General features: G+C 56.0%; 11 protein-coding genes across 11 annotated transcripts; 2 read left to right on the top strand and 9 right to left on the bottom strand.

Moving 5' to 3' along the window:
• Positions 1-1,142: 1,142 nt before the first annotated feature.
• N657DRAFT_669118 (glycerol kinase-like protein) lies at positions 1,143-3,193 on the bottom strand (the record flags this gene model as incomplete). Its single annotated transcript, XM_062795476.1, has 3 exons — positions 2,706-3,193; positions 1,616-2,616; positions 1,143-1,555 (listed from the first exon to the last, which is right to left on the bottom strand). Exons 1-3 carry the CDS (start codon positions 3,032-3,034, stop codon positions 1,143-1,145), a joined length of 1,743 nt encoding a protein of 580 aa, XP_062650976.1. The 5' UTR covers positions 3,035-3,193.
• A 759-nt stretch (positions 3,194-3,952) lies between these two features.
• N657DRAFT_567039 (uncharacterized protein) lies at positions 3,953-4,366 on the bottom strand (the record flags this gene model as incomplete). The annotated part of the gene is made up of 1 exon (XM_062788477.1): positions 3,953-4,366. The coding sequence occupies one exon, from the start codon at positions 4,364-4,366 to the stop codon at positions 3,953-3,955; it is 414 nt and encodes a 137-aa protein (XP_062650975.1).
• A 1,806-nt stretch (positions 4,367-6,172) lies between these two features.
• N657DRAFT_544189 (kinase-like protein) lies at positions 6,173-7,504 on the bottom strand (the record flags this gene model as incomplete). Its single annotated transcript, XM_062787842.1, has 1 exon — positions 6,173-7,504. A coding segment is annotated over one exon (1,332 nt), but the record flags the coding sequence as incomplete, so codon positions are not given.
• Positions 7,505-7,682: 178 nt separating this feature from the next.
• On the bottom strand, positions 7,683-8,690 carry N657DRAFT_198064 (uncharacterized protein). Its single transcript, XM_062786181.1, has one exon. It carries the CDS (start codon positions 8,384-8,386, stop codon positions 7,862-7,864), a length of 525 nt encoding a protein of 174 aa, XP_062650973.1. The 5' UTR covers positions 8,387-8,690; the 3' UTR covers positions 7,683-7,861.
• Positions 8,691-9,162: 472 nt separating this feature from the next.
• On the bottom strand, positions 9,163-12,432 carry N657DRAFT_653498 (glycoside hydrolase family 81 protein; the record flags this gene model as incomplete). Its single annotated transcript, XM_062794410.1, has 9 exons — positions 9,163-9,179; positions 9,255-9,410; positions 9,567-9,835; positions 9,920-10,202; positions 10,305-10,351; positions 10,492-10,588; positions 10,640-10,784; positions 10,847-11,938; positions 11,977-12,432. 9 exons carry the CDS (start codon positions 12,430-12,432, stop codon positions 9,163-9,165), a joined length of 2,562 nt encoding a protein of 853 aa, XP_062650972.1.
• Positions 12,433-13,604: 1,172 nt separating this feature from the next.
• N657DRAFT_566054 (uncharacterized protein) lies at positions 13,605-14,521 on the bottom strand (the record flags this gene model as incomplete). Its single annotated transcript, XM_062788401.1, has 2 exons — positions 13,605-14,323; positions 14,395-14,521. 2 exons carry the CDS (start codon positions 14,519-14,521, stop codon positions 13,605-13,607), a joined length of 846 nt encoding a protein of 281 aa, XP_062650971.1.
• An 853-nt stretch (positions 14,522-15,374) lies between these two features.
• N657DRAFT_535383 (uncharacterized protein) lies at positions 15,375-15,677 on the top strand (the record flags this gene model as incomplete). The annotated part of the gene is made up of 1 exon (XM_062787772.1): positions 15,375-15,677. A coding segment is annotated over one exon (303 nt), but the record flags the coding sequence as incomplete, so codon positions are not given.
• Positions 15,678-16,198: 521 nt separating this feature from the next.
• On the bottom strand, positions 16,199-17,965 carry N657DRAFT_566798 (kama family protein; the record flags this gene model as incomplete). Its single annotated transcript, XM_062788452.1, has 5 exons — positions 16,199-16,495; positions 16,558-17,111; positions 17,185-17,372; positions 17,427-17,587; positions 17,654-17,965. 5 exons carry the CDS (start codon positions 17,963-17,965, stop codon positions 16,199-16,201), a joined length of 1,512 nt encoding a protein of 503 aa, XP_062650969.1.
• Positions 17,966-20,740: 2,775 nt separating this feature from the next.
• N657DRAFT_198199 (uncharacterized protein) lies at positions 20,741-22,178 on the bottom strand. The gene is made up of 2 exons (XM_062786182.1): positions 21,976-22,178; positions 20,741-21,887 (listed from the first exon to the last, which is right to left on the bottom strand). Exons 1-2 carry the CDS (start codon positions 22,073-22,075, stop codon positions 20,986-20,988), a joined length of 1,002 nt encoding a protein of 333 aa, XP_062650968.1. The 5' UTR covers positions 22,076-22,178; the 3' UTR covers positions 20,741-20,985.
• A 1,827-nt stretch (positions 22,179-24,005) lies between these two features.
• N657DRAFT_677860 (uncharacterized protein) lies at positions 24,006-24,686 on the bottom strand (the record flags this gene model as incomplete). The annotated part of the gene is made up of 4 exons (XM_062796021.1): positions 24,006-24,021; positions 24,080-24,249; positions 24,308-24,388; positions 24,438-24,686. The coding sequence occupies 4 exons, from the start codon at positions 24,684-24,686 to the stop codon at positions 24,006-24,008; spliced, it is 516 nt and encodes a 171-aa protein (XP_062650967.1).
• Positions 24,687-25,846: 1,160 nt separating this feature from the next.
• Positions 25,847-26,552, top strand: N657DRAFT_566144 (DUF962-domain-containing protein; the record flags this gene model as incomplete). The annotated part of the gene is made up of 3 exons (XM_062788407.1): positions 25,847-25,879; positions 25,950-26,033; positions 26,091-26,552. The coding sequence occupies 3 exons, from the start codon at positions 25,847-25,849 to the stop codon at positions 26,550-26,552; spliced, it is 579 nt and encodes a 192-aa protein (XP_062650966.1).
• Positions 26,553-27,090: the final 538 nt, after the last annotated feature.

The following is a 27,090-nucleotide window of genomic DNA, read 5'->3' as shown; positions in this document are numbered from 1 at the left end:
CATCATCCTGTGGCGGTTCTGGAAGATCAGTGGAATCTAGCATATGGTTTAGTTAGGAGTCTGGTACCTCGAGGAACGCAGTCAAGTTTTCTAACACTGCGGAAGAAATGAAGCATCAATGTGTGTTCAGTGACCTTTAAAGTACAGAGTCAGGTCAATGGGGATGTTGGAAATAGGAAGCAAGCCTAGAGACTTGCAGTACACGGTAGATGGCATGTCAGCCGGCATGAGTCATGGGTGAGGCTCTGAACCGTCCTGACTCAAGGCACATATAAGTTCCAAGATCATCAGCCATGCCCAAACATCTAGCCATTGATAGTGTACAATACAGGCAGCCCGGGGACCCAACCTGTTCCTCCTTCTATCGATCGTTCAGGTTCCGCTGACGTTGATGTCATCCCGGATGCCACACACAGGAGCTCCGATGATCATAAGAGTGATGTGGGGTGTACACAACTTAAGTCTCCCCCTCTGAATCAGCTCGTTATTCCACATGCAGCATGACCTGTTACAGGCGTCCCCCATCAGGAACCCTAGGCGTCTTTCTTGCTCTTGAGGCGTGGTTTTATGGGAAGCTCCTCAGCTAGGTAATATTGAGTGTGAAAAGACTTGCAGTCGGTTTGCAGAGAACACTGAATGGCCTTGTGCCGCAAATTCAACCTGATGTTGGGCGCAGAATAAGAAGAAACAGCCTCTTTGCTAACAAGAGTGTGGCGTGCTCCTGCGTTTGTTGAGCTTGATCGGAGCAGGATTGTTGTCTCTCCAACTCCTGTTCCCTGTGGGAGCTTTGTCGTGGGAGACTCACGATGTAGGAGTGGTCAAACGACGGAAAATAAAGGCAACAACCCCCGGTATTCCTATCATCACTACAACATGATGGAAAAGCACCCATTCCTTTGTCCACTCCAAGTGTTAGATCGTGTTCCAATTCATAATGATGGTGAATATCCCACAATAGGTATTAGACCAGACAACGCCATACGACTCCAAGCACCTAAGCAAGCGACGCCCAACCCCAGCAAACACGCAAACCCAGATGCAACACCAAGTCTAGCCCAATCCACAAAATCCCATCATGCTTATAGAGAGGCAAAAATAGAGCCATAACACGCTGTGCACCACGCCATGCAAATTGCTTACTCCTAATGATCATTAACCCAACCCCTGCTCATCTCAACAGCTTGCTCCCATTTCTTAAACATTTTCTCAGCCTTTTCCCTCTCCATCTGCGGCTGGAAAACCTTGCGACCATTCTTGTTGACTTCCGTGAGGTCTTCCAGCGCCCTCCAAACACCCGTGGCGAGGCCGGCAGCGATGGCGGCGCCCAGGGCCGTGGTCTCGCGCATGCCCGGACGGTTGATCGGGATACCGCTGATGTCGGCCTGCGTCTGCATGCACAGATCCGAGTTGGAGAGGCCGCCGTCGACGGCGAGCGACTCGAGCTTATGGTTCGAGTCCTTTTCCATCGCCTCGAGGATGGCGCGCGTCTGGTAGCAGGTTGCTTCAAGGGTGGCGCGGGCGATGTGGGCTTTGGTGGTGTGTTGGGTGATGCCGACTGGTAGGGCGTTAGTGATTGTTGATCAAAGTTGGAGAGGAGAGGGATAGGTGGGCTTACATAGAGTTCCCTTGGCGTCGTCTATCCAGTACGGAGCAAAGAGCCCACTGAATGCTGTGACAAAGACGACGCCACCGTTATCGGGAACTGATTCCGCCAGAGCGGTGATCTCGCTCGACTTGTCCGCGAAGCCGAGGTTGTTCATGAGAAACTTGACGCCGGCTCCAGCGACGGCGATGCTGCCCTCCAGTGCATACACGGGTTTCTTGCCGCCGCCAAAGTCGTAAGCCACGGTGGCGAGGAGGCCGTACTTGGAGATGACGGGTTCGGTGCCCACATTGTACAGCAGGAAGCATCCTGTGCCGTACGTGTTCTTCGCCTGCCCCGCACTGAAGCCGCACTGGCCGACCAATGCACTGGACTGGTCCCCCAAACACCCGGCGATGGGCACGTTTATCAAGGTGCCACTCGCCACCTTCCCAAAGGCCTCTGGGTCTGAAGACGGCACGATCTTGGGTAGGTGAACTTTGGTCTTGTCGATGCCAAAGAAGCCCAGGAGCTTGTCGTCGTATTGCAGGGTGCGCAGGTTCATGAACATGGTCCTGCTGGCATTGGTGGTGTCGGTGACGTGGACGGGCTTCTCGGCCTTCGCGCCGCCATTGAGCTTGTAAATGAGCCACGAATCTACGGTACCGAAGGCCAGGCGGCCTTCCTCGTACGCTTGCTTGACCGAGTCGACGTTCTGCAGGAGCCAAAGGAGCTTGACGCTGCTGGGGTATGTCGAGAGAGGCAGGCCGCAGAGCTCTGTGAGGCTATCTGCTGACTCTCGCGACTTGAGCTCCCGCACAAGCGCTTTTGTCCGCGTGTCTGGCCAGACAATGGCATTGTGGAGCGGCTCGCCGGTTGTGCTGTCCCAAACCACCGTTGTCTCGCGCTGGTTGGTGATGCCGATGGACCGGATGTCTGACTTGGAGTAGCCGAGATCGACAAATTTGCGCATAGCCTCCTCGATACATTGTTCGACGGAGCGAAGAAGTTCGAGCGGGTCATGTTCGTGCCATCTGGATTGAATTGACTTTGGTAAGTTATCGCCGTGCTGCCGTAGCGCCGCAGCCCACTGTGGGGTGATGCGGGGGCGGAATGTACATACCCTGACCTGGGGTACAGATTCTCAAACTCTATTTGGTGGCTCGCGACCGGATCGCCCTCGCCATTGAAGATGAGGAACCGCGACGATGTGGTGCCCTGGTCGATACTGCCGACAAACCAGTGGCGCTTTTTTTCTTCTTCTGTCTCGAGAATGCCCTGCGGCAGATGGTCGCCATGGGAGGTATGGAATTTCGCTGTGTTGTCCGGAAGCGTCCGGGGCGTCGCTGCGGTGGGCTTCATCCCCAGCCCCTCCAAGTTGAGGCTGGGGCCGCCTGTTATGAGGGTCTCCTCAAAGCGGGCTGGACTGCTGACTTGCGGGAGCTCGACCATGGTGTGTTGGTGCTGTCTTCCCAGTGGGTTGGTAGGTATGGAGGGCGGGTTACTGCTTGATTGGAAAGGACGGCGGTACGGCGGTTGTTGGTTCCTGTTCTGGCTCTGGTTCAGGAACGGACGAGACAGCGCAGTTAAAGGCCGTCGGCGCGGGACTTGGGAGGGGTCAGAACCGGCAGGTTGAGAGACACAAGAAGGGGTACGTCATCCAAGGCCTGGCGAACCCTAGTTATGCGTACAGCTATTGAGATGTGTAAGCCGGGAGAAGGCGGCCTTGCACGAGTTGCAAGTCCACTGGCAGGTGGTGCTCCGCTGGGATCGAACCGCTGATGTTCGATGTGGCGCTGCGTTCCACAATAACGTTATGGTCGCCCAAGCGGTGGCAGATCGAGGGACGGCTGCCCTCCGAAACGGTTTCGGGCACATGAGGGGGAGCCGTCGGTTTTAAATTCCGGCAAAGGCGTCTGTCTGTCTGTCTGCACACCCCGTCTCCGGAAACAGTGCTGGTTGCAACGTGCCGTGCGGCTTGATTTTTTCCTGGCTGCAGAAAGCACTTCGCGCTCACCCCTGCCGACAGCATGCCCGACCCTCGGCTCGCCCAGAGATTGGTGGAAGTACTCCGCAGGTTGTTAGTGCAATCTTGGCTCTGTGGGGGTTTTCCCTTGGTCACGGGACGCCATCGACTTCTGGATTCCATCTCCACCTCCTCAGGACCCCGCATCTACAAGTACCCCGCCGCACTCCACTAAATCGAGGCCTCGAACCACGCTGACGAGGCTGGAAAAGGACGAGATTCATGAAATCTCGGATCGTCGCTTTCGCACCCACAAGAGCACGTCGTTCCACGTCATTTAAAGTAAGGCAGGACACAACTGTGGCCAGCGAAGCGATGGTGGCGTCGGCCCCAGTTCCGGTCAGTTACCCCAATCTTACGACGTTGTGACTGCTGTACTCACGACGTCTGGACGCCTTGCACCCACTCCACATAACAACGTCGGCGGGAGATGTCTTGGTCCGCTTCGAGTGCTCGTAGGCGCCGTTGCCCTTCAAGACCGTCTTGGCAAAGCCAAAGAGTGTGGTGGCGACGCCGGCCACGTTGCCGCGGGCGTAGTGGCCGACGGCCTGGATTATCCCCTTGCCGGCCTCCTTGGCCAGGTTGGGCTCCTTGAGCACACCCTTGGTGCTGTAGAGGTAGGGCAGGTCCAGGGATGGAGCCGAGTGGCAGCTGTCGAAGATGGCCGTCAGGCGTGCGCCGGCCTGCAGCGGCTTGACGACGTAGTGATGGATCTCATCGTCGACAATGTGGCCGGCGATCCTGTGGTCGACAATCATCATTCGAGGCAATCGACTGTCTCCGCCCGTGATGTCGTTACACGGACATATTTTTGGTCAAGTCAGTGGAGATATTCTAAGACAGAAGTAATAGTGCCCTATGCGATTGATTCCGCCGGGCTGACTTGTTCATGGGGAGCCAAAGCATGTCAGGGATTGCAGGTTGTCTAGACTCTAGACCTTGCCGATCTCTGTGTACCACAGTACACCGGTCTTTTTACGGGACCCTCGGGTCATTTCATATGACAATCATCGGCGTTCACGCGCTTCGGGATGAAATTGCAATCCACAATCGAGGCCAGAACGTGAATGCTGCCCAGTTTGATCAAAGTCGAACCGGGTCCATTGATATCGGCAAATAACTTACCCGAGCAGACCGTACGAACGACCAAAGCTAAGGAACAGAAGGCAGCGAGCAACTACTCAGTATGTCCCAGATTCGATGTTCGGATGCCTTGCGCTCATAGAAGTTCCTCATCGTCATCCCCATCCATAGATAGGATTTCACAAATGACTTGGACGCATGTCCAATTCAGTTATCCAGAGATGGTACGGAGTAAAATGACACAGGGTAACCCGCATTCGGACGGAAAGGGCAAGTTCGAAGTGGACACCAGCAGTGGGGTGGATTTGGCGCACGGGAAACCCATCAATCCATCGGGAAAAAGAACGCGGAGGAAGAGGACAGGAGAAGGATCGTAAAGACATCGAGGTAAATACGACCGATTGTAAGGACTGCGGTTCAAGACGGGTGACTTTGGCTATTGTGAGGGCTCGGTGAGAAGAACCGGACAGTATCCGCATCTTAATCAATAAGATCCTTTTTGTAGCCTTCCGGTAAGCTAAGGCGTAGAACAACACGGGCCGCGGTTGACTCGGATCTCTGTCACAATATCTCAGTACCAGCTGACTTGTGATGGCCATGGAACACTTTGGAAAGGCGTCTCTTCACTCGACCCCGAGACGCCCACCCAGGACCGCAACCACACATGCAAACTCAACACTCAACACCGACAAGTCGCACACCCTATACAAACATGGACTTGGCGTCGCATATAGCAATTATATGTATTCATCTTCCTGTAAGTGCGGACCCGCACACCTGGTTCCGAAAAGATGCTCCTGTCCTTGACCCCATCCCTCTAACCATGCAGTGGAAAATCTTAACTGGACCTGCCTCTCTGGACTCAACCACCTCAAGAAAGCCGAGACCATTACCACAAGCCATGGGTATAACCACCATCCCAGAACCCTATGCCATCAATAAATCCGCGGGTGCCTGCCGCCTACCTACCCATTCCCAGCCGAACCCAAAACCCGCTGGTGTGCCCTCCCGTTGATCACCTCCCTCATTAAAATGCATGCTCGCTGACCCGCCTCAGTGGTATATGACCGGGAAAAATGCTCACTCCAACCACAGCAACAGAGGAGAGGAGAGAGACTCCGCCAAATAGGCAGTAAGAAAAGGATAAAAACGCCCTAAATGCCAGCCCAACGCCGTCCCACCAGTGACTCGATAGACCTCTTGCACCGAATCCATTCCCAACGAACGGACCTAATCAACGGAACTCAATCCGAATCCGCCTCCCTATCCACCTGCGACCCCCTACCCCTCCGTGAAGCCAGAGGTTGCGAGCTGGAAGCAAACTGAGTTGCAACAATGGCATACCCAGCCATCGGCGACGACGACGCAACCGTGCCCCGCCTCAGCAGCCCCTGCGACGACGATGGCCCACCACCGCCACCACCATGACCTCCAACGACAGTCGCACTCCGACGTAGCGTCGGACTGCGACTCCCATTCCGGCTGGGTATCGCCCTCCCCGTTCGGCGTTCCTCCTCACAGTTGGGACACGGCCCAGGCACGTCGTAGACATCGTATAGGTGCCGGAAAAGGGGGTATAGCGTGTATGCCGGCGGCCGGCAATGCAGCCTCTCGTCCATCATGAGACGGATGTGCGGCAAGACGGCGAGCACGGCCTTGACGGAGGCTTCACGCGCGGGTTCCGAAACGGCGAGATCCCGGGCGACGAAGGTGAGCGTGGCGAGGTAGCGGTCGAGGTTGTACAGCGATTCCGAATACTTGAACTCGTAGGATGTTGGTCCCGGGGAGGTACCCGAGGAAGAGATGGAGTGGCCGTCGCCGGCAGCGCCGACAGAGAGCTGCTCTTCGGCGAACCGGGGTGGCTTGCCGAGCAGGACGGTGGCCATTTCAAGGAAGACACAGCCCAGGGAGAAGATGTCCGAGCGCTCGTCCCGGCGGCCCTCGTGCATCGCTTCGGGGTCGGCGTACTTGACCGTTTTCGGAGTCGGGCCTTCCGAGTACTGGCCTGTCTCGAAGTGCTTGGAGAGACCGAAGTCAGTGAGGATCGGCAGGCCGAAGTCGTCGATGACGATGTTCTCGGGCTTGATGTCCTTATGCCGGACCTGCACGCTCTTCCGGTGGAGGTACGCTACGGCCTGCGCCAGACAGCCGAAGTAGGTGTGGAGATGGGGCAGTATCCAGTCCGCCTCCTTGGGGCTCTGGAAGACTTCCTCCATGAAAGTGCGCAGGTTGCACTGCGCGGGCGGGTACATGGCGATGCCGAGGATATGCTTCCTGATCCTTTGGTTGACCCTGAGCAACACGGCATGGGCGCCCGCACGCGGCCTCCGCCTGACCTCGCGGGTCTGGATGCAGTAGGCCTCAAACGAGGCCACGTACGCCACGATGTGCGGATGCCTGAGTCTAGACATGGTCTTGACCTCCTTCAGGGCGTTGCTGCGTGCTTCGCTGTCCGGGCCCGGTGGCCGCGAGTTCTGCTTACAGACAATCACCTTGAGCGCGAGAGGCCGACGGTAGGCGTACCCTTCGGGAGGTGTAACCTTGTAGACGATGGTCGATCCGGAGTCACCAAGCTCTGGGCCCTGCTGTACGAAAGGGCTCGGAGGTGTGAGATATTCTCTACCGCCGTGAGAAAACACCTTGTGCTTGGTGTGGTCAAGCATGGCTTCCTGAACGGGGTCTAGCCACTCATCAGAAATTTCCCTGTCCACGTCGTCCCAGACAAAGTGGTTATCGTCGTGGGTGCTCAGGAAGTCGCTCAACGGGATCGTCTGACCCTGTGAGGACTGGCTGCCGTTCGAGTCGAATGACATGTGGTCCAAAGTGGAAGAGCTGAGACGTGGGGGACAGCGTGGCGTTGGGGCCAGGCGACCAGCCAAGCAAGACTGGGAGTCGGAGGTGTGGGTGGAACGGAGCCGGATGGAACGGAGCCGGGCCGAGTCCGTGGTTTGAGTCAGCGGAAGCGCATCAGCGTTCTTTTGCGAGAGGGGACCGGCAGTGCGACGCCAAGGTCAGAAATGCGCAGCCGATGTTTGTCAAGCGTATGACAAGTGAATGAGGGTTTTCAGAAGAAAGAAAACCCCAGGTAAAGAACGTAGAAAGCGTGTCGAGACGACGAGGCTGAACGAATGAGTTCCTGGTTGGTGCGTTTGCGGACAAGTTTCGACCTTTCATCGTTTTGACAGCTGCGGACAGGGCAGATCTGATGGTCTTCGCCCCGGTCCCCGGAGCGTGATTCGGTGTCGAACGTAGCCCTGGAGCCAGACAGTGGGCAGCCGCCTGCCACTGCGGGTCGCCAATTGGCGTCGCCCTGGTCTCGCAGTGGCAGATTGCCTGTCGAACGGACGAGACAGCAGAACGTCGAAGATGCGGCGTCGGTGAGGCAGTCCTGGGAAGGCTGACTTCAAGTTGGGGCATGAAAGCCCAAGCACAATCTTGAATTCAGTATCCCATGAAGCTGTCCGAGTGCATTCAAAAACACCACGGGCCGCCGCATTTGCATATTCGGCTTTGGGATATCTGAATGTGAATCCACTACAACCTGGGCGGCATGCACGCCTGTGGCGCAGTGTGCCTGAGGTGAGATCGTGCGTATGTTGTTGGGGTCGGGTCGGCTCGGATCCGGCAGTTGAACCCGACGGCAGGAGCGAATCGTAGATCGGGTTGCACAGAAACCGACCAACTTCAAGCTCCATGTAAACATCTTGCTTGAAGCCTCCATTTCTGATTCAAGTTGGATGTCTTCTCCTTCCATAAATTAAGGCCCCTCTGTGGGGCACTCAAAGACAAGTATGCCAAGCTTGCAATTCACTGGATTAGCAAAACCAAACACCAACGCCAGCCATCACATACCCTAACCCTGGCCCTGAATATCTCTGTACCGAGAGGAAGGTGCGTCAACTGTCAAGCAGCAAACTTGGCCGATAATCGTGCTTAAAGTGGAGTTATGAGTCTTATTGTGACTCATGTTGCTCGAGCCACGCCAAGCCGAAGACATATCACGCGAGCTTCGCCCGTTGCTTCAAGCTGTCGGCCAGCTCCTGCCATCCTACCCAGCAAATTTCATCAGGTTTCGCAAATACAAATGCAGCCCAGATCTGTACGATAGGTAAATGGGTGCATTGTATAAGCATGCTCCGATTTTCCCCGGCGCTCAAATCCTTCACACAGCAGGAAGGAGTTAACATGGCGGAAGTTCACAGCCCAGTCAGCCCGTTGTCCTTGCCTACGGGTAGATGAGCAATATTCTCAGCCAGGTAGTATACTGCTATCAATGCACCAACCCGCCTTAATCATTTTCTCACTAGCTAACACAGCAAGAACATTCCATCAGGCCCCTTTTCAGAGCGAGCCAGCACACCAGGTACCCTAGCCATTGAGCGTCAGGATCCATCCACGCCGTGTCCAAGCAAGTCTGTCCACAGAATTCAAGACCAAACAAACAACATCACCACCCTCAAATGAACCGTCCTCACAGCCCGCCCAAAGCTGCAAACCAGAAAACAACGTCAGCATCCCATAGCCCGCTGCACTCAGAACGTCAGGACAATATGAGACACCCACCAGCAGAATAAGAGAGCAACCAGGTCAATGACTGGCCCCCGTCCAGCCAACCCGGCTGGAAATCCGGCCGACTGAAAAAGGCATACGCTCCTCGCGGATCGACAGTGGCCAAGTTGGCCATTAAGATACCGCGCCAACCTCCCTGTACTGAATCGACTAAAACGCAACAATACGTCAGTCATTCCCTCGTCATGCAGTATTTGAGCTGACTCGGGAAGCAATATGGGCGCAAACGCGCCGCCGCTCTGGGAATTAAGATGGGACTCCCGACACTCCCCCAAGACAGCTTGGAAAAAGGGGGTCAAAACTAACCGCGTCCTCCGCTAAAGTACGTCTCCCACTCCTCCCTGACAAACTGCGGCGTGCGGATGAACGGGGTGTGCGGCAGCAGAGGAAGCATGTGGATGCCCTGGATGTACTCGATGTTTGTGCCAAAGTAGGTCGTGTGGTCGATCTTGTTCTCAAAGAGGATGCCCGCCACCTTGTTGGGTATGAACTCTCGAGGTTGGACCGTGTTGGTGGAATTGTAGAGGTAGTAGGACTGCAAAGAGCGTGCTTGGAGGGCGAGCATGAGGTTGGATCTATTCGGGGGAGCACGGAGTGGTTAGAAGACGGGGATCAAGGGGGGGCGCAGGAGAGGAGTAAAGGAAGAGGGAATGGCATACCGCGCTTCGAGGTTCATGTCGCCCGACACGGCCCCCCACATCTTCAGCGCGTATGTGTGCATCGTGTCCTCGGAGCTCGACTCTTGGTCCTTGCCGTCGAGCACGTCAAACAGGCCGTGTGCCCAGCTGTGTCCGTGGAACCAGTCGAAGGCCCGCCAGACTGGGAAGTATGTGTCCCGCGTGCTGGGGTTAGCAATGTCGCGGACGAGCATGTCGACGTACGCCTTGTTGGCATGGATCCAGGACGGGTCGAGGTGCCCGATGACCGCGGCCGTGTAGATGACTTACCAACAATGTCAGCTGTAAGTGTCAGGTGTGATGGAAGAGTTTTGGGAGCAGATGCCCAGTTCCAGGTGCAGAATGACTCCCGAGACAGTCATAAAACGGTATAAAGAGTCAACACAAAAGAAGCGTCGAATCTTACAATAGCCCCTATCAACATTGTCAGCTAAGATCCCCTCTTCAGAATCTAAGGGGAGAGGTTCAGAAGCATATGCACAGTTCCGGGAACCAATTTCTCCCGAGACGGCCGTCAAAAGTATAAACAGTCCACACACAAAATTGTTGCTTACCAGTGAAAATGATGGTCGTTGTACAATGTATTGCCAAAGTCGACGCCGTTGTCGCCTGTCTGGTATGTGGCTGACGAGACGACACCTCCCCAGCCGCCTGCTTGTGTCAGCGCTGACAACACGGGGATATCATTGGCGGGTGTCATACTCTCGTACACGAGCGGGTACTTCTGGGCGTTCTGCGAGAATCGCGCGAATGCTACCTTCAGCTGGTTCAATCCGGCCTGAGCCAACCCCTGATCTTCCAGTAGTTTCTGGATGACCAGTATGAGGCTAGCAAACTTGGCCAGCGCCTGTGGTTGACCGTCAGCTCGCCTTCTCCCTTTATCGGATTCGTTCAGATCCGTTTCCTCACCTTCCCGCTAAAGTACATCGAGTTCTGGTCCGTCTGGTCCAGTATGTTCTGCGACACCTCCTGCTGGGCGACGTTGTGGATGCTCCTCTTGGTCGCCTCCGAGATGGCGCTGATGGTCCCGGCCTCCGGCAACCACGGCAGGAAGCCAATGTTGATGGGCAGGTTCGGCTCCACCGTTGTCCACGCATCAGCCAGGACCCCGGTAGCCATCCCCTTTGTCGTGGTCTGCAGCTTCAAGCCGGTCAATTTCGCCCTGGTGCAGGCGTCGAACGAGCTCTGATGGTGAGGCAGCGCGAACATGGCGAGGGTGCTGCCGCTCATGCCGGCCTTGTTGAACGAGAAGGTGTACGTTCCCCGCGTGCCATCGACGGACCCCGAGAGCTGGACGCCGACTGGGTAGGCGCCACAGGCCTGGTCATACACCTTTTCGCCATCTCCAGGATCCTTAGCCACTTGGATGATGCCGTAGAATGGCGCTTTGGACTGAGCTAACCCGTTGTTGATGACTTCAAGATCCAGGGGGCTACCTCTGGTGTGGTGTGCATACACCAGCCAGGTCGTCCCGTCCTCCAACTGGAGCTTATACTTGATGACTCCGGGCTTGGGATCCGTGGTGGTGTGCGTGACGGTCCTGTAGAAGACGCCCGTCTGGAGGACGGGAGACGCTCCGTTGTAGATGCCCGTAATGAAACCGAGTCCCTGAACCAGAGGAAACTGCACTGCGGGTGCTGCCTGGGCACTCGGGCGCAGATTGACTAGGACGGACAAGTCCGTCGGCGACTCGGTGGTGAGAGCTGTGCCATTGTTGAGCTCCTTCGCAGAGAGACAGAGGGACTGAATCCCGATGGGATTGATAAAGTATGACGCGGCCCCAGTCCCCGGCTTAATCGGGCCGTACACTCTCTGCTTGCTCTCGATATGGGAGATGGCTAATCCCCAGCTCCCTGAAGCCCCTTGCCCCCGCGCCCAAGCAACCGAATACGGGTGGAGGAAGGTGGGCGAAGTCTGGTTTCCTAGGTAAAAATTGCCGTAGAATTTGTTGGTCTGAATGGGACCTTCCGCCGTGATGCCCAGCCGGCGCACAGGATGGTCCTGCTTCCTTCCGATGTTCGCGGGCGGCGCATCCGTACGAATGGGATCTGCAAAAATGTCTCGAGACATTGTTTAATGGGGATCGACGGCGCCACGTTTAAACTCGCAATAACCGAAACCGCCGGGAACAACGAGGTGGGCTTTGGGATTGTGCTTGTCAATATGGGCACAGAAGTAACGTGGTCTAAGCAGGTCTGGAACGGAATGAAGCCGCCGGCTGGCGTCTTCTTGTCGGCAAGGACCTGGGCTGTCCCTGATGGACCAATGCTCGTGATGACTTTGGCGGGGAATGCCAGAACGTCGCTAGGAGGAGGGCCGTCCCATTGCCGTTTCTTCCAGGGGGTAGGCGTGCTGGCCTCCTTGGGGTCTCTTCCAGGGCCGAAAGACTTGGGCTGAGCATACGGGACGGCGACACTGTCGTCGTCCGGAGAGGCGATAGCAGCAGCAACCTGTAGAGTTGTTAGCAGCACGAACAATCCCCATATCTGCCCCATTCTAGTGGCTGGCGGCTTCAACGTATCCAAAAGCTCCAGCTCTGGTATCATCTGCAAAGGGGCCCATGGGCCTATCCATATCGGGGGCCGTTCCATGGGTTGGATATTCCCATGCCAATCCAACTAGCCTCTCTCAGCTGGAGCCATGATCGTCCCGAGCTGCCGTTATCCCCGGGGCACGCGATCGACCCGTGGCTGGCTGGCATGCATCGTTGAGGAGGCTGGCGGGCAGACACCTGGAGGCACATGTCTCAATGCCAATGTAAGACAAGACCCTACCTTGGAAGTCTGGAATGCCGAGTAAGGACTCGAACTAGGGACGATAGGGCGGAGCCGAAGCGGAAGGGCCGCGGTACTGTGGTAACGTTAGATGGAATATACATGGCTTTAGAGCTGGAAAGATGCACACCGATGACGTGATGTGTGGGTTGAGATCTAGAAATAGCATAGGGATATCGAAGTTGGCGTTCGGTTGAGTCAACCAAGTTAGAGAGACTGCTTGGGAGCGCTCCGGTGTTTGAGGAGATGCATTTTAATCATAGGCAATGTGTTTCCTGGTAGCTGGATCCTGACCAGTAACACATGTGTTGGACGTTGCTTTGAGGTGGATCCGGGTCTGACGCAGCACCCGTGGACATGGGTCGGTGCCAGCTTCGAACCCGTGAGGCCAGCGCTCCCATCCATCGACTGTCTGGTGACATACCAAAAGCCGGCAGGTTGTGTGGTTGACATGGATCATTTTTCTAGAACCGGATTAAGCAGGGAATGCATTGCGACTCGGCCATGAGGTAGGGTCCCCGCAGGTGGGAGCATGGTTGATTCGAGCAATACATGATATCCGTGAAAAGTGAAAGAGGCCTGGGGTGATTCGAGAGGCATGGCTTTGCATGGTACTCCCCGTGATCGGTCTTCGATAGTCTACTCGAGGAAGCTGGATGCTGCCTGTGGATGGTTGTGAAAGAGTGTAAGTAGCCAGCAACCAACCACGTTAATGGTCGCGTCAACCTCGGAGCTGACTGGCAGAGGCCACGCCAATGGCGATGGATGGCAGACAACATAGGCACGGAATTGCTGTTTAAAGAAAGAAACATCCCCGCCAAGACTGAGACAGACAGCAATTTGGAGTAAAGCTTCCCCGCGAAATATGTTGCCAAGTTTGTGAGCCCTCACATTCACAGACCCAGGGCGTCGTATTTGCCTGTCACAGGAATCAGCCTCGTGACAGACTTGGTCGCCCTCCTTTTCTCGAGCCCCGTCTCTCTGAAAGGCCGCCTTGCCAAGGGCTTCCTCTCTTGCCCGCTCTTTCTCTCGCCCTCCCCATGATGCGTTCGGGGTTCCTTTACGCTATGCGCCTTCGATTTCTCCACGCCGGCCACGTCCACCCGCTTTTTGGAGTGTCTTCCGCTGTTGGCCCGGTGGCGATGACTGGTCCAGCGGCCCTCCTCCTCTTTCCGGCATCTCCTGACCTCCCGCCTATCCAAGACCCATGGTTTGGACAGCACATCTTGTTTCAGTTGAGCGACCTTCTCCCAAAAGACGACTTCTTGTTCGGTTGAGCGGAGGTGGACGATCTTTTCGGCGCGGATCTGCTTGTTGTCGCGGAATGTGCCGACGCTGCCTTTGATGTCCAGCACGTGTCCGACATCGATGGGCGCGTCAACTACGGGTTGGGTGTTCGAGTTTGAGCTGGATTTTGCGTCAGTTGCCGCACCAGCAGCGGCCGTCCCAGGCGCTGCGCGGGGTGCGCTTTTGACCAGGCATTCAAGGGTTGCGCCGCTGCCGTCGTCGATCGTGTACAGGTTTCTCATCTCGCGCTCGTCAACAGCGACTACGACGCCCGAGATGCGAACCCATTTAATCGGGTGGTTGATGTGGAAGTAGACATCCTGGCCTACATTCGCAGAGCTGGTTAGCCATTGTCGTCTCGAGGCCCATACGTGGCAAGCAGTTGGATTCGCCTACCTTGGAAACCTGGGTGGCTTCTCAGCGCCAGGATATCGCTGATCCGGAAATGGCACCAGCGATTGATGGTCGGCGACAGATGGAAGCAGTACTGAGGGTAGAGTTCGGGCTTCGTCGCGTGGGTCATGGCATGTTTGGTATCGTGTAACTCGGCCTGCAGCCTTCAGTAATCAATTCTCGTAAAAAATTGCAGTTCATGGCAGAAATGTACGCCACGTTCAACAACTGGGCGTCATTTTCGTGATTTGAAATGTGATATAACGCTAGGGTCTCGAATTGAACGAGTGTCTTCGACAAGACAACAACAACCTTTGCCAAGAACGAGTTGCCCCGTGCGCGTTGGCCAGGTGACGGCCGTCACTGAACCGATCAGGCAGGAGAGGCTCGCTGTTTCGACGGCCAGGGCAACACTTGAGAGGAAACCCGTTTCGGTTTCTACTTGGTACGATATCGTCTGACCTGCATCTGGTGTGCGATTTGGATCTTGCAGGTTGACTCAGCTTACATGCAGTTGAAGCCTCCCGAGAGTGGACAGCGTCATAAGCCCCACCCTGATCCGAACCGAATCCGGGGGTGCACCGACGGGAGGAGAGTGGGGCCGTTTCGAGACCCGGGTACTCGGAGAGATTCAAGTTTTCATTCCTTCTTACTTCACAGTCTTTTCTCCCTTTCGGCCTTTAATTGATCTTTCCCTTACTTTTGCTTCCTTTCGGAGATACGCCCTTTCTCCCAGGTTCCATCCTGGCCACCTTACCTTACGCGCTGGGAGGCAATTGGAGGTCTATGGACTGCTCACTCGGGCGGCCGTTCAAACTGGCGTGTAAAAGAACAATAGGTTGTACGGCACCTGATATAAAACCCCACGTTTTGTCACACCTTAACTTCCGCTCCGATCACTCAAGCTACCTAGCCTTCCAAACCCGTCCTCAGTCCTTGCGCCTTCTACAGCCATGTCGACCACGCATCATCAGACCAGCTCCTCCTGCCCCCTTCTCGCTCTTCCAGGGGAGCTGCACAACAAGATTCTGCAACAGCTCGGACCCATGCACCGCCTCCTGCTCCGGACCACATGCCGCTACTTTCGCGCCATCATGCCGCCCCTCAACCCTTATGAGCTCTTGGCTGCCGAGGCTAGCAAAATTGGAATGGAGCGGCAGCTCTACGCATGTTCCTTCTGTCACAGACTTCGACCCGCCTCGAAATTTGACGACAGCATGAAGGAGTGGGCCAGAGGAAAAGGGGCACGAGACAGCATCAACCGATTCTGCCTGGACTGCGGTGTCAGGCCGCCGCCAGGTCGAGTCGGATACGGCCGTGGTGATCATATCAGGATCAATGGTGCGCTATTTGCCATTTGTTTCTATTGCACTCAGATTGCCCTCCCCGGACAAGATGAAGACGGCAAAAAAAGCCAATGGTGCACCACATGCTGGGCGAGGGTCAGCAGAAGCTCCAGCGCCTCAAAAAGGCTCGGCTCTAACGGGAGTTAGAATAGCGTGAACACTTGAGACGGAGGGGAGGCAAGTATCTGCGGCGCATTCGGGGCAGGAGAAGCCTTGGGCTTATGTCGTATCGACGAGTCATAGCAACAGCTTCTATCCCGCCTTCTCCTGTTGTCATCACCATCATTATTTTGGACTGCGCGCCAGAACGCCTGCAGCCCAGACCGAAAAACATCCTCCGAGTCCAGACACCTCTGATCGCGCTGCCTCAAACCATTGAACCGCCTATCAACCGCAAACGGCGTTCAAGGCTCCATCGTGGGGCCATCCCAAGCTCCCCTTTTCCGACAAGCTCGGTCCCGTCAGCCCGTCCTCCCAGGCAGCGAGTCGACAGGGTCGTAGTATTCGTAAACCTTGTTCTCCTTGTCACGCCCGATAACAGCCGGCGCCCGGTACCTCGACACGCCCGTGGTCCGGTCGTACGACTCGTATGAGCACGCCAGCCGCTTGCCGCCACCGCCAGGGAGGTCGACCACGAACGAGGGCATCATGAAGCCGGCAATGGACCCGCGGATCTGCGCCTCAAGGTCTAGGATGGTCTGCAGCGGCGTGCGCAGGTGCTCCACGCTCTTGACCATGTCGCACTGGTAGACGTAGTACTGCCCGGCATTAGCCTCGACGATACCTCCCACAGGACGTGAAGTGAAGACGGAAAACTCACCGGAAAGATCTTATTATCCGCTAACCCCCTGATCAATCTCTTCATGGTCGCCACGTCATCATTGACTCCCCTCAACAACACCGTCTGATTCCTCACCATCATCCCCTCCTCAAACAACCGTTGAGCCGCCATCTCCGTGATCCACGAGATTTCGTTGGGATGGTTGAAATGCGTATGCCACGCAACCGCCTTGCCAGCCCGCCTCGCAGTATTCGACACGCCCACCAACGCCTCTGCCCACCCGTCCCCCTCCCCGCCCAGCACTCTGCCGGGCGCTACCGCCAGCCCTTTGCTCGCGAACCGGAAGCGCTTGATGTTGGGCATGTCAATCAGACGCTCGCCGATGAGGCGCAGGTGCTGCGGCTGCAGGTAGTACGCGTCGCCGCCGGACACGACAATGTCGGTGAGTTGCGGCTGGCTGGCGATGTAGGCGAAGGCTTCCTCCCACCGGCGCCGGCCCGGTTTGAGCGAGGCCTTGTGCACGGTGGCGGTGTCGGCGCCGACGGCGTAGGACCGCGTGCAGAAGGTGCAGTAGGTTGGACAGACCGAGGTTGCTAGTGAATGAGGTTAGTCTCGATCAATACCCTGTTATATGGGGAGGGGGGGTTGGTCGGGTGAGGGACCTACGGAGAAAGAGGGCCTTGTCTGGGTAACGGTGGACGAGGCCTTTGACGGGCGAGTCGGCTTCCTCGTGGAGGGAGTCAAGTTTGAGTTTGGGATGGTCTGGGATCATTCGCGACTTGAGAGGGAGGAACTGGCGCGCAATGGGGTCGTGCCGGGGGTTGTGCCAGTTTATTCGGCTCAGGATGTAAGGACTTCAAGGAGTCAGCGGCATACCACACAGAGTTTGCGACCTCGATGTCACCCACGTCATCCGCACCGCCATGGTGGCGGCGGTGATGCCCTCAAACACATCCCGGATGAACTCATCGCGAGTTTGCATCCGCATGCCGGACTGGTCAAACGGCACTTCATCTGGGAGAGTTGTCTGCAGGAAGTTGTAGAGCTGCTGCTGGGTTTCGACCAAGTTCTTGCTCTGTTGTGGTGTGTGAGAAACAGACAAGCCCTCGTTCATCCCTCAGAGGCTTTGACTCACACTCCAGCTGTACGAGAGGAATTCTTTGGTCGAAACGTCCCTCCACAACGGGACCTTGCGCCAGAACTCGTCACGGTTCTGTGGAAGGGCTGTTGCTACCGGGTACACCGGTGGAGTCACGTCCTTGGCTCCGAACTTGTTGAAGACCGGCGGCATTCGACTCGCGTTGTTCTCAAGATCGCTGGAGATGTCGGCAACCTGGGCGTGGAGCCGTGGAAGGGAGCCAACTGCTCGTGCCGAGACCAGTTTGAGTGCCGATATCCTCGGCCCACGGCCAATGGTGCTCCGTCGGGGGAGCATGAATAGGAGCATGGTTAGGAGCATGGTGCGGGCGTGCGGGCGTGCCGGCGTGCTGTTGGTTCCAAGAAATGCAAGTGAGGGTGTCGGTGAGAGGGCTCACCCCTGGCCCCGCTGATCGATATGTGGTTTCCCAGAACACTTCTCCGACTCAGACGCTAGCTCAGAATCCGAACTCTGACTGTCGTGCCGATCCAGCTCAAGGCAACTAATACCCAACAAAGGCCGGCGATCGACCTGCGGTGTGTTATATCGGCCCACTCCAAGGCTCACAGCTCACTTGCTCGCTCTCTCACTGCCCTGACTGCCTGCCTGCCTGTGGACAAACGCAGTGGCAGTGAATAAGGCACCAGGCACATGTATCACACGATGTGCTTGCCCTCCTTTGTTGCATTGCCTCTGCAGCAGTTGGGCTCAACAAGCTTTGTTGCGCAACAGCCTTCCAGGGGTCCACCACAGTGCAATCTGCTCCGTGTGTAGGATTTTCCAGGCCGAAACCCCCTGGTCCGCAACAAATTCAGGCGATGTTGATCAGTCCTCCGGCATCTGTCTGTTCCGACCTGCCTCTTTCACCACGCCTGCCCCCCGTGGCCACTCGTTAACCGGCTCAAATAGCGAAGATCAATGACTCCCGAGTCAACGGTCAGGAGATCCTCCGTTCAATGCGTATTGGTGATGGATATGTCGCTGGCCACAGCTCGATGTCTGACTCCCTCGCTGTGACTAGACCCTCTCTTTGTTTACCAGCTGCTCCCCTTGTTGCGTCAGCGCTGATTGACGAGTTTCCGGTGACTGACGACTGGCCAAGGACCCGAGAGTGCTGGGCGAAGACTCCGGCACGCAGATACTCCGTTGATTGGTCCCTTGGCACCGTGTTTCAACCTCACTTCCCTTTCAAAGGAGCTCAGAAATGATGTTAGCAGTCAATCGCCCAAGGGCAAGCGTTCGAGTCATCTGGCAACATGTCAGCGGTGCTTCTCTTTTGGAACAGAGAGAACGATGCCCGTGAAGGCCGGGGCATAGATGGATATATAACCTTAGAGGCTTCCAGGTTCCCCGGAAACATCGGGAAAGCCAAAGGGAACGCCTCCAACAAGCAGTCACATTCTCACTTACACTTGAGTTGCGCCTCTGTGTCTTGCGAATCTCGTTTCGAGTCCCGGTGGGCTTCCCAGTCGACCATACTACCCCCTGACCGCTACGGGAACCTCGAGGGCATTGCTGTTATAAGCCAGCAACGCCATGACGTCCGCTCACCGACCGGACACTGCCTCAAGCTCCGTCAACAAGGCCAAAAGCCAATCTGGAATTGAGTAAGTGTGGAAGAATCTCCACCTGTATGCGCGTGGAAGAGTTGGGTAAAGGAAAGGCCAGGGAGAGGGAAAAGAAGAAAAGTGAGAACTGACAAGATATCATGCCCCCCGGTCCTCAAGCTACACCAGCAGCAGCAGACTCCACCATAACGACGGTGGCGCCATGCACCGGGGATCCGGCTTCACCTCCCACAGCAACAAGTCCAAGACGGAGACGACGCCCAGACACCGGGCTGCGTCCCTGGAAGGTCGTGATAGGCTGCTTCTGTCTCACGATGCAGACCTACGGCCTGCTCAGCGCCATCGGGCTGTTCCAGACGTACTGGCACGGCGGCCTGCTGGCAGACCAGTCCGAGAGCGACGTGGCGTAGATCATCTCCGGGTTTGGCTTCCTCGACTGCCTGTTCGCCGCCGCCGCCGCGGGCATCCTGGTCGCCCGCTAGCTGCTGCCGCTGGGCTGTGCTGTCTATGCCGCGGCCTTCATTGGCCTGGCCTGCTCGCGGACGTATGCCCAGGTCATGGGTTGTATGGTTGTTGCCGGAACGGGTACTGGTACTGTACCTTCTTCTCGTTGTAACTCTTATTGTGGGTTCGAGTTGGCATTGTTAGTTATGGCTTACGGGAATGGTGTTATCGTGCTTAGCTTGCCCAACGACTGTTGCGTTTAATGTCGTTAGCCAATGGTTCACGCCACGGAAGGGCCTTACGACGGGCTGCGTCACGCTAGGTGCACCCCTGGGTGGCATCTTCTTCTCCCTCGTCCTACAAGCCCTCTTAGCAAGTACCCCTGGCGGACTGCGGCTCTAGTGCTGACGGCCATCATGACTGCCTCACTCGTGCTGGGCAGCCTGCTGGTCGAGACTAACGTACACATACAGCTACCTTGCCAGCGGACGACAAGCGAAGAGGCGGCCTCCGCAGACCCTCCCTCACCCCCTACCCCTCCTGCTCCTTTTCTGTCTCCTGCGCAGATCTCCCACATGCTGAGATCGCCCAAGTTCCGGCTCGTCAGCTATGCCATTTCCAGTGAGCTGGCCCCATCCCATCTGCCAAACACGCCGTACCTGGACACTGTTCTAGCTCGACCCCTTTTGCCCCCCCCCCCCCCCCCCGGGGGGGTCACAGCGTACGAACTGGTCCTCTTCATCCAATGGGGTTTCATCCCCTCGTATGCCGTCGCCGCCAACGTCGCTGACCGGAAATTCTACCTGATGATGTCGTACAACATGTGAATTCCTTTCTTCTCCCTCAAACTGTTTTAGAATGTCAAGTCCCGGGCCCTAATTCAAGCCCGAACTCACTTCCCGCACAACGGCGCAGTGATAAGCCGAACTGTGCCCCCCTTGGCTCTCTGACCGACTATTGGGCCCAAATCAACACCACCATAGTGATAAGATTTCTTTGCCCTGCTGGTAGTCCTCGTCATATTGCTTCACTTTGGAGCTCCCTCCATCGCCGCGCTGTTCGTCGTGGTCCAGCGATGGGCATCGGGACAGGCAAATTTGTCCCCTAGGCCGTAAGCTAATTCCAGCCATTCCTTTGGTTTTCCCCCTTAAATAATGGAGAAGAAGAAGAAGAAGAAGCCGCCGCCGCAGTGTGAAGTAGTGCTGATATGCAGGGTTCCTGCCACCAAAAGTCTCGTGCATCAATGCGCTTTGCAGCCCCGAGCACATGGGGACTTGGCTCGGGTCGGCGTACAGTCTCGTCTCTATTGCGTGAGTTTCACTCCCCCCTTGTTCTTCGGCTTTCACAACCCTTTACCTTCCTTGGGAAATGATCATGGAATGCTGACAAGGCGAGTACACAGGATTCTGATAGGAAACCCTGTCTCAGCCGCCATTCTCGCCGGTAGGGGTCCAACGGCCTCTTGGCGTTCCTCGCCGCGGTCCTCTTCTCGGGGATGATCAGGGCGGCCATAGTTCGATGGCTTTTCCATGGCCGGCGGTGGATCCTCAAAGTTCGGGCTTGAGTGTCTTGAGGTTGGATAGATTTGAGCCTGCAGCTGCGGCTGGACTTGCCCGGGCAATTGGCGCGGACAGGTGTGAGCTGAAGGCATGCAGCTCCGGAGTGACACGGCAGGGCACGACATGCCGGTGCGTGTGCGTGTGTGTCTAGGGGTATGGCACGCAAGAGCAGACAGCAAGTCTTGCAGGGCAGCTGTTGCGGTGATTGGCGGGTAAAACCGCAGCTTGGGCTGAGAGAGACGGAGGTAGCTCTTGGAAAGAAAGTAAGGGGGGCATGTTGTCTTGAGGGGCTTACGGTTGACCGCAGGATCGGGGCGCCGCACCGATGGTGTTTGCTGCCACAGGCAGTACCTCTGGCGATGTATATTGCGAGGCTTCGATGACACAAACAGCCGTCATGGCTGATTCCCTTTTGACGATGACTTGCGTAACCTTGACTGGTTACACGGCAGACCCCAGCTCCCTGGGTTTGGAGTGCTGGAACAGAGACGCCGGCAGTTTGGCATCGACATTGGTTCAGTCTCGTGCTACACACCCCGTTTGCTCCACATTGTGACGGATCTTCTTTTGTCTTTGTGTTTCGGGGATTGGACGAGTATGTCGAGTGACAGCGACTTGAGGTTGCGTCAGGGGTCGTTGCAACATGCATGGAGGCCCGGCCTGTCGACGCGGCCGCATTGTCAGTTCATCATCCTGCCGGCTTGTTCAGATTGGGAGCCCGGCAGCCTGGTGTCAGATGCTACCCTACCCAGATAAGATTCGGAAAGGGGACGAGTGGATGTATGTGACGGTATGGGATTGTTGCTCGAACCGTATGTCTCTTTCGGCGTAGAATGTTCGGCGTTCATTCAGGTTAAAGCGAAGCGAAGCCTCTGTACCGAGAGAGATGGGCAACTTGTGACCATTATTACGCTCGGTGGAGTCGGTAGTCAGAAGGTACCGGACCAAACCAACGAAACGCGGAAAATCATCACCTTAAACCGCAACCAACACCAAGCCAGGACCCGCCGGAAGTGTATCCGAGCTGCCCGGACCCAGCCCGTTGCTTCGTCGGTCAGGGATGATCACCCCGAACTGCATTGGGGCACTTCTTTCCTGACCTCGTTTCCCTTTCCGTTCCCGCTCCCACCCGCCTTACACCGCACTGGTTCGTCGTTTTTGGTCTCCGCGGCCCGTACCGTGCCAGGAGCGAAGAGCATGTGAGAAAGGGTGCCGGGGGCACTGTGGTGGAACATGCGTGTGTCGTATCGTCCCTGTGTATGGCGCTCTTCTCTGTGTCCTTCATCTCCTTCCATAGCTGTCCCAATGGCTAGGCAGGCCAACACCCCTGCTTATTCGGGAGAATAGTACATGCTCTGGGATGTGACAGCGGCTGCAGTGTCGGCCGACGTCGGTCCGCAGATCGGAGAGATCAGGTCTTGGTCAGCGTAAGCTCTCCCAGGACTCGCGAGATGGTGCGAGAGCGGGGAATGGATTATCGAGATAACATGCACATGTATGGAGTACATGTACGATACACTCTGGCACGTGTGGATCATGCTTCTTTTCCTATAGCCATCCCCTGAGCTGGTTGGACGAAGGAACCGGGCAGTCCAAGTGGCTTTGTTGCTGCATATGCACGCAAGCCTTTGAGGCTGGCCAGAACTGATGTTGGACTGATAAGGAACGTAATGATGCGACACGCGCTGCCGAGGAGAGGGCGCGCATCCAAGAGACCACCGAAGGAAGCGAAGCTTAGGTAAACAGGTCGGCAAGGTTGGAGGCGGTGAGCGGGAGAATATCCAGTGGGTTTGCGCAATCAAGACACGGGACGGTGGCCGCCCTCGAGAGACCGCTCGTTCTCACCGTATGTGAACCCCCACGGCCATGGATGTGTTGAAACCAAAATGTTCAGGTAAGTAGACCTCTCCACCGAAACAGTTTGTCCAGGGATCGATAGTCAGGTACCCAGGAACCGAAGAGCATCCCCTGTTCGTGCCTGACTGTTGGCAGGAGAAACTGTCCCGATGATGATCTGAGCGCTAGCCTCCAATACGTAGACAAAGCCTTCCTAAATCTTCCGTTTGGATCATCGATGATGGTCTGGTATTCATGCACCTAAATCCAAATCCGGCAAAGGGTGATCGTTGAATTTCCGTGGAGCTCTCTCGCTTGGGTGGATGAAGCCCTTCAGCCCAGGACGCCACGGTGAGCAAGAGTTGACGAGGGCTTGGAAGCTGGCAAACTTGCGAGCAAGTTGCAACTCGCCTTTCCCTCGTCGGCATGCCCTCTTGACATGCAGATGAGACGCAAATGTCGCGGTTGGATGGTGTGTTTTCATGTGAGTAGTCCTGCTCCTGAGAAGCCTCACAGAACTTCCCGACGCTGAAAAAAGGGTGCAGATAATAGCGGTCAAGTTGAGCTGATGGATTCCCGGTAGTCATTTCGAGCTGAGCACAACTAAGAACCGGATCGTGATATCCCGTCATATACAAGCAAGGTTACGAGTCCCGCCACTGCCGGGGTCTAGGAACTCGAAAGTCGTTGCGCAGCGCTGGTACCGTTCCAGATCTGAGGGGAGTCAAAGGCACCGTGGTGTTGATTTCGGGCGGGCAGTAAGAGACGAAGCATGTGCATAGGTAGATACCAAATATCACATTGAGAGAATCCGATGGACATGAGAAGCGCCAGATCCTCTCACGATATCGTGTCTCGCAACCAGCCCTGAATATGGAAGGCGGCAGATATTACTTGCCTCATCTTCGCCAATCAACAAGCCATGCAACGCGTCTCAAAATCCTATGGTTGCAGACATCTGCAGCACAACCGGTTAGTATGACACTTCAAACGCCGGTCTGGTTGACGATACGTACCCGAGGAAATCGCCGTTGATGCTGCCAATAGCCCACATCTCGCCGACCTCGGTTCGCAAGCCGATAATCTTGACCCGCACGTGTGTACCATGCTCGATGACAATATCAGCATCGTTGGTGAATTGCGCCGGGGTGGCACTGGCATCGTATCGGATTTCGTCGGGCATCAACTGTGCTACCCGTCAGTGACCAGGTCGTACATATCGGATCGCCTCTGGGGCGACGAACATGTGATGAGACAAAGAGGCGCAATGGACCGGCCTGAGCGAAGAATCCGTGAGGGTTCACAGTGTCCACGATGGCATCAATCTGGTCCCGTCAGCCAAGGAGTGCGGTTCCGGCGAAGCTTGTGTCCTACCACTTCACCCTTGAAAGGTCGCCAGACCACGGCGCGATAGCCCACGGTGAACTCTGCCAGGCCGCTGCCGGGCAGGATGCGACCTTCGGAGACATCGAATGTGTCCATAATGGCGATGATGTAGTAGTCGCCCGCGCATGTTCCCTCGACGTCTTTGACCAGCTTCGTTGTAACCAGCTCGTGCATGTTCCTCCCAAAGTACGACGGGTGTAGCGTGACGCGCCGTTCGAGGTTGTGGAGGAAGAACATCTTGGCGGATAGGAGAGTCGGAGTTGTCGCGCGTATTGGCGAGGCGCCCGATGCACTGCTCGAATCGTCGTGATACCGCTAGAGAGAGGTGCTTTCGTTGCACGTCCGAGGGGTCGTCAGAAAATGGGATTTCCAGGCTGGAAACTCGGGGAAAGGAAGCGAAGGTGAAAGCACACCAACATGCTTGCCGTCTTGCCTCAATTCGAATGGAAAGGCAGAACGGAAGCATGCGAAGCACGAGGTGCGCCCCACTCAATTGCGTGTTGGATGTGTCGATGAACAACCCGACGCGATGTTGCCGGGTTTGGTTCGGCGAGGCGAGGCTGCCTGACCATGCAGAATGAAAAGGCTGAAGTGGGTTCCGGAACAGTCGCTGCGAAAATAAGCTATGGTTCGTGCGCAGAAGTCAATGTCGCCGGACCAGGCTCGTCTTGGCGTCCCCGAGGCTGCCAAACGACGCGAAATGGACACCTGGATACCTTACCATTGCCTTGTGTACGGAGCACAGTGTAGTGCAAGCAAAGCGAAATGTGACGGAAATGATACCTAACTGATCAGATTGCCAGCGGTTTTCAAGCTTCCGGCGCACGCTCCACTAGCGGCTTTACATATCGAGCCCGCGACGATTGAGTGTGCCACGTCTGGGCCTGATGAAGCAAAGATGCATCTCTTCGGCCGAACCTCCAACTTCGGAAACCAATTTCAAAAGTGGGAAGAAGTTCTCGATAACAATGACTGTTGAACTTTAAGGCGCTGTGGATAACCGTTTTGCCTATTCTTGGCTCTCCAGGAGCCTCAAGCCAGGCACCTCCCCGTGGGGAAGGGACCCCCTAGTTAAATCCGAGGCAAAGTTTTAGCCGTTGCCAAGTGGGCGGAATCGGTACACAGAGCCAACCCTCACCGGATATCCCTTTCTTTCAGCTGTCCTTGCCATTCATAATCGAACTCTGCTGTTGCCATACTTTCCAGGTTTCATTGACCACGCCATACATCCTTTCGGACACTAGTCCCTGTCCTGTTGACGCGCTGGCTTGTGCTGGATTGCGGGACTTGAAAGGGTGTCAGACTGGAACCAGGGCCATTCCTGTCCTGCAGACCTGCACCTTAACTTAGTTTCGGCAACTTACCTTACACCAGTTGACACGTTCCGCTAGCTCGCCATGTCTCTTGACCTCGAAAAGCAGCTCACCTTTGTGAGTCCCCCATGCCTTGCCCGAGTTTGCATGCAGCAAACATGTGTACGTTGCTAACTATGGATCTTAGTATGGTGTTTATCATCATAACTCCGTCAACGTAATCATCCACATCGTTTGTGTGCCTCTAATTGTATTATCCTTCTTGGAGCTTGTATGCACCCCCACCCATCTTGACTCTAGCCGGCATTTGTTCTTAACCCAGTCCCAGTTGTCCAACTATGGGCCATTCTTCATACTACCCTCGTGGATCCAGATACCGTATCTGGAGCCAAATCTGGCGACTTTTGCCGCATTGATATGGGGCAGTTTGTACCTCCTTCTTGAGCCCGTCGCCGGAGGCGCCCTGGCCGTCATGTGTCTCGGTGCCACTGCGGGTACCAACTATCTCCGGCTGCAGGACGTCGCCGGTGCAAACAGGATCGCCATCGCGGTGAACTTCATTTCCTGGATCGCCCAGTTTGTTGGCCACGGCAAGTTTGAGGGGAGGGCCCCTGCGCTGCTCGACAACCCCTTCCAGGCTTTCTTCCTGGCGCCGCTGTTCGTGTGGCTCGAGCTGTTGTTCATGGTGGGCTACCGGCCCGAGCTCAAGAAGCGTGTGGACAAAGCCGTCGAGGTCGAGATTGCCAAGTTTCGCGAGAGGAAAGCGAAGAAGACCGAGAAGGCCCAATAAACGGGCTTCCAGCAAAGGCGTCGACCGACAGGGGATTGGGTCATCCGCCAGACCATCGACAATAACAATCAAATGACCGCCACAAACGGAACCAAATGGATGAGGAAGCAAAGGACAGACAGCGCGAGCGGGCCAGTCAGACCACCATACATTGGCCGAGCAGCAAGGAACGGGAATCGACGCCCACAACGGACTGGGGCGCTTGGATCCTACGGGCGCACTTAGACAAGGGGAAGCAAGGGAGATGCCATGGGAAACTGGGGGGCTTTCGACATTGAGACGTGGATCTCAGAGTCTGTCATAGTTAGGGTTTTGAGACGGTCAGCTTCATTTGCTGGTTGAACATGAGCGTCTCTGGATGCAGCTTTTTACTATGGACATGGGCCCTATATCACCAAACGCTTAACGACGCATCGAGAGAGAATTTGGAAAAGCCTTTCGAGTTAGTAGCCTGGATTATAGCATGCATTCACCTGTTCGACCGTCGACAGCTTCCGTCGTGAAATGCCCCACTTTTCTAGCGACCCGTACCTTTGTA

Source organism: Parathielavia appendiculata (genome assembly GCF_033297405.1).
Source record: "Parathielavia appendiculata strain CBS 731.68 unplaced genomic scaffold N657scaffold_2, whole genome shotgun sequence".
NCBI classification, from domain to species: domain Eukaryota; kingdom Fungi; phylum Ascomycota; class Sordariomycetes; order Sordariales; family Chaetomiaceae; genus Parathielavia; species Parathielavia appendiculata.
The sequence above is the reverse complement of the archived record's forward strand: the minus strand, read 5'-3'. Positions and strand labels throughout refer to the sequence as shown.

Coding starts and splice junctions, on each gene's coding strand:
- N657DRAFT_198064 (XM_062786181.1), bottom strand. CDS start 8,386: ATGGAGCTTGAAGTTGGTCGGTTTCTGTGCAACCCGATCTACGATTCG.
- N657DRAFT_198199 (XM_062786182.1), bottom strand. CDS start 22,075: ATGAACGCCGAACATTCTACGCCGAAAGAGACATACGGTTCGAGCAAC. Junction 21,888..21,975: donor CCTTTCCGAATCTTATCTGG/GTAGGGTAGCAT, acceptor CCGCGTCGACAG/GCCGGGCCTCCATGCATGTT.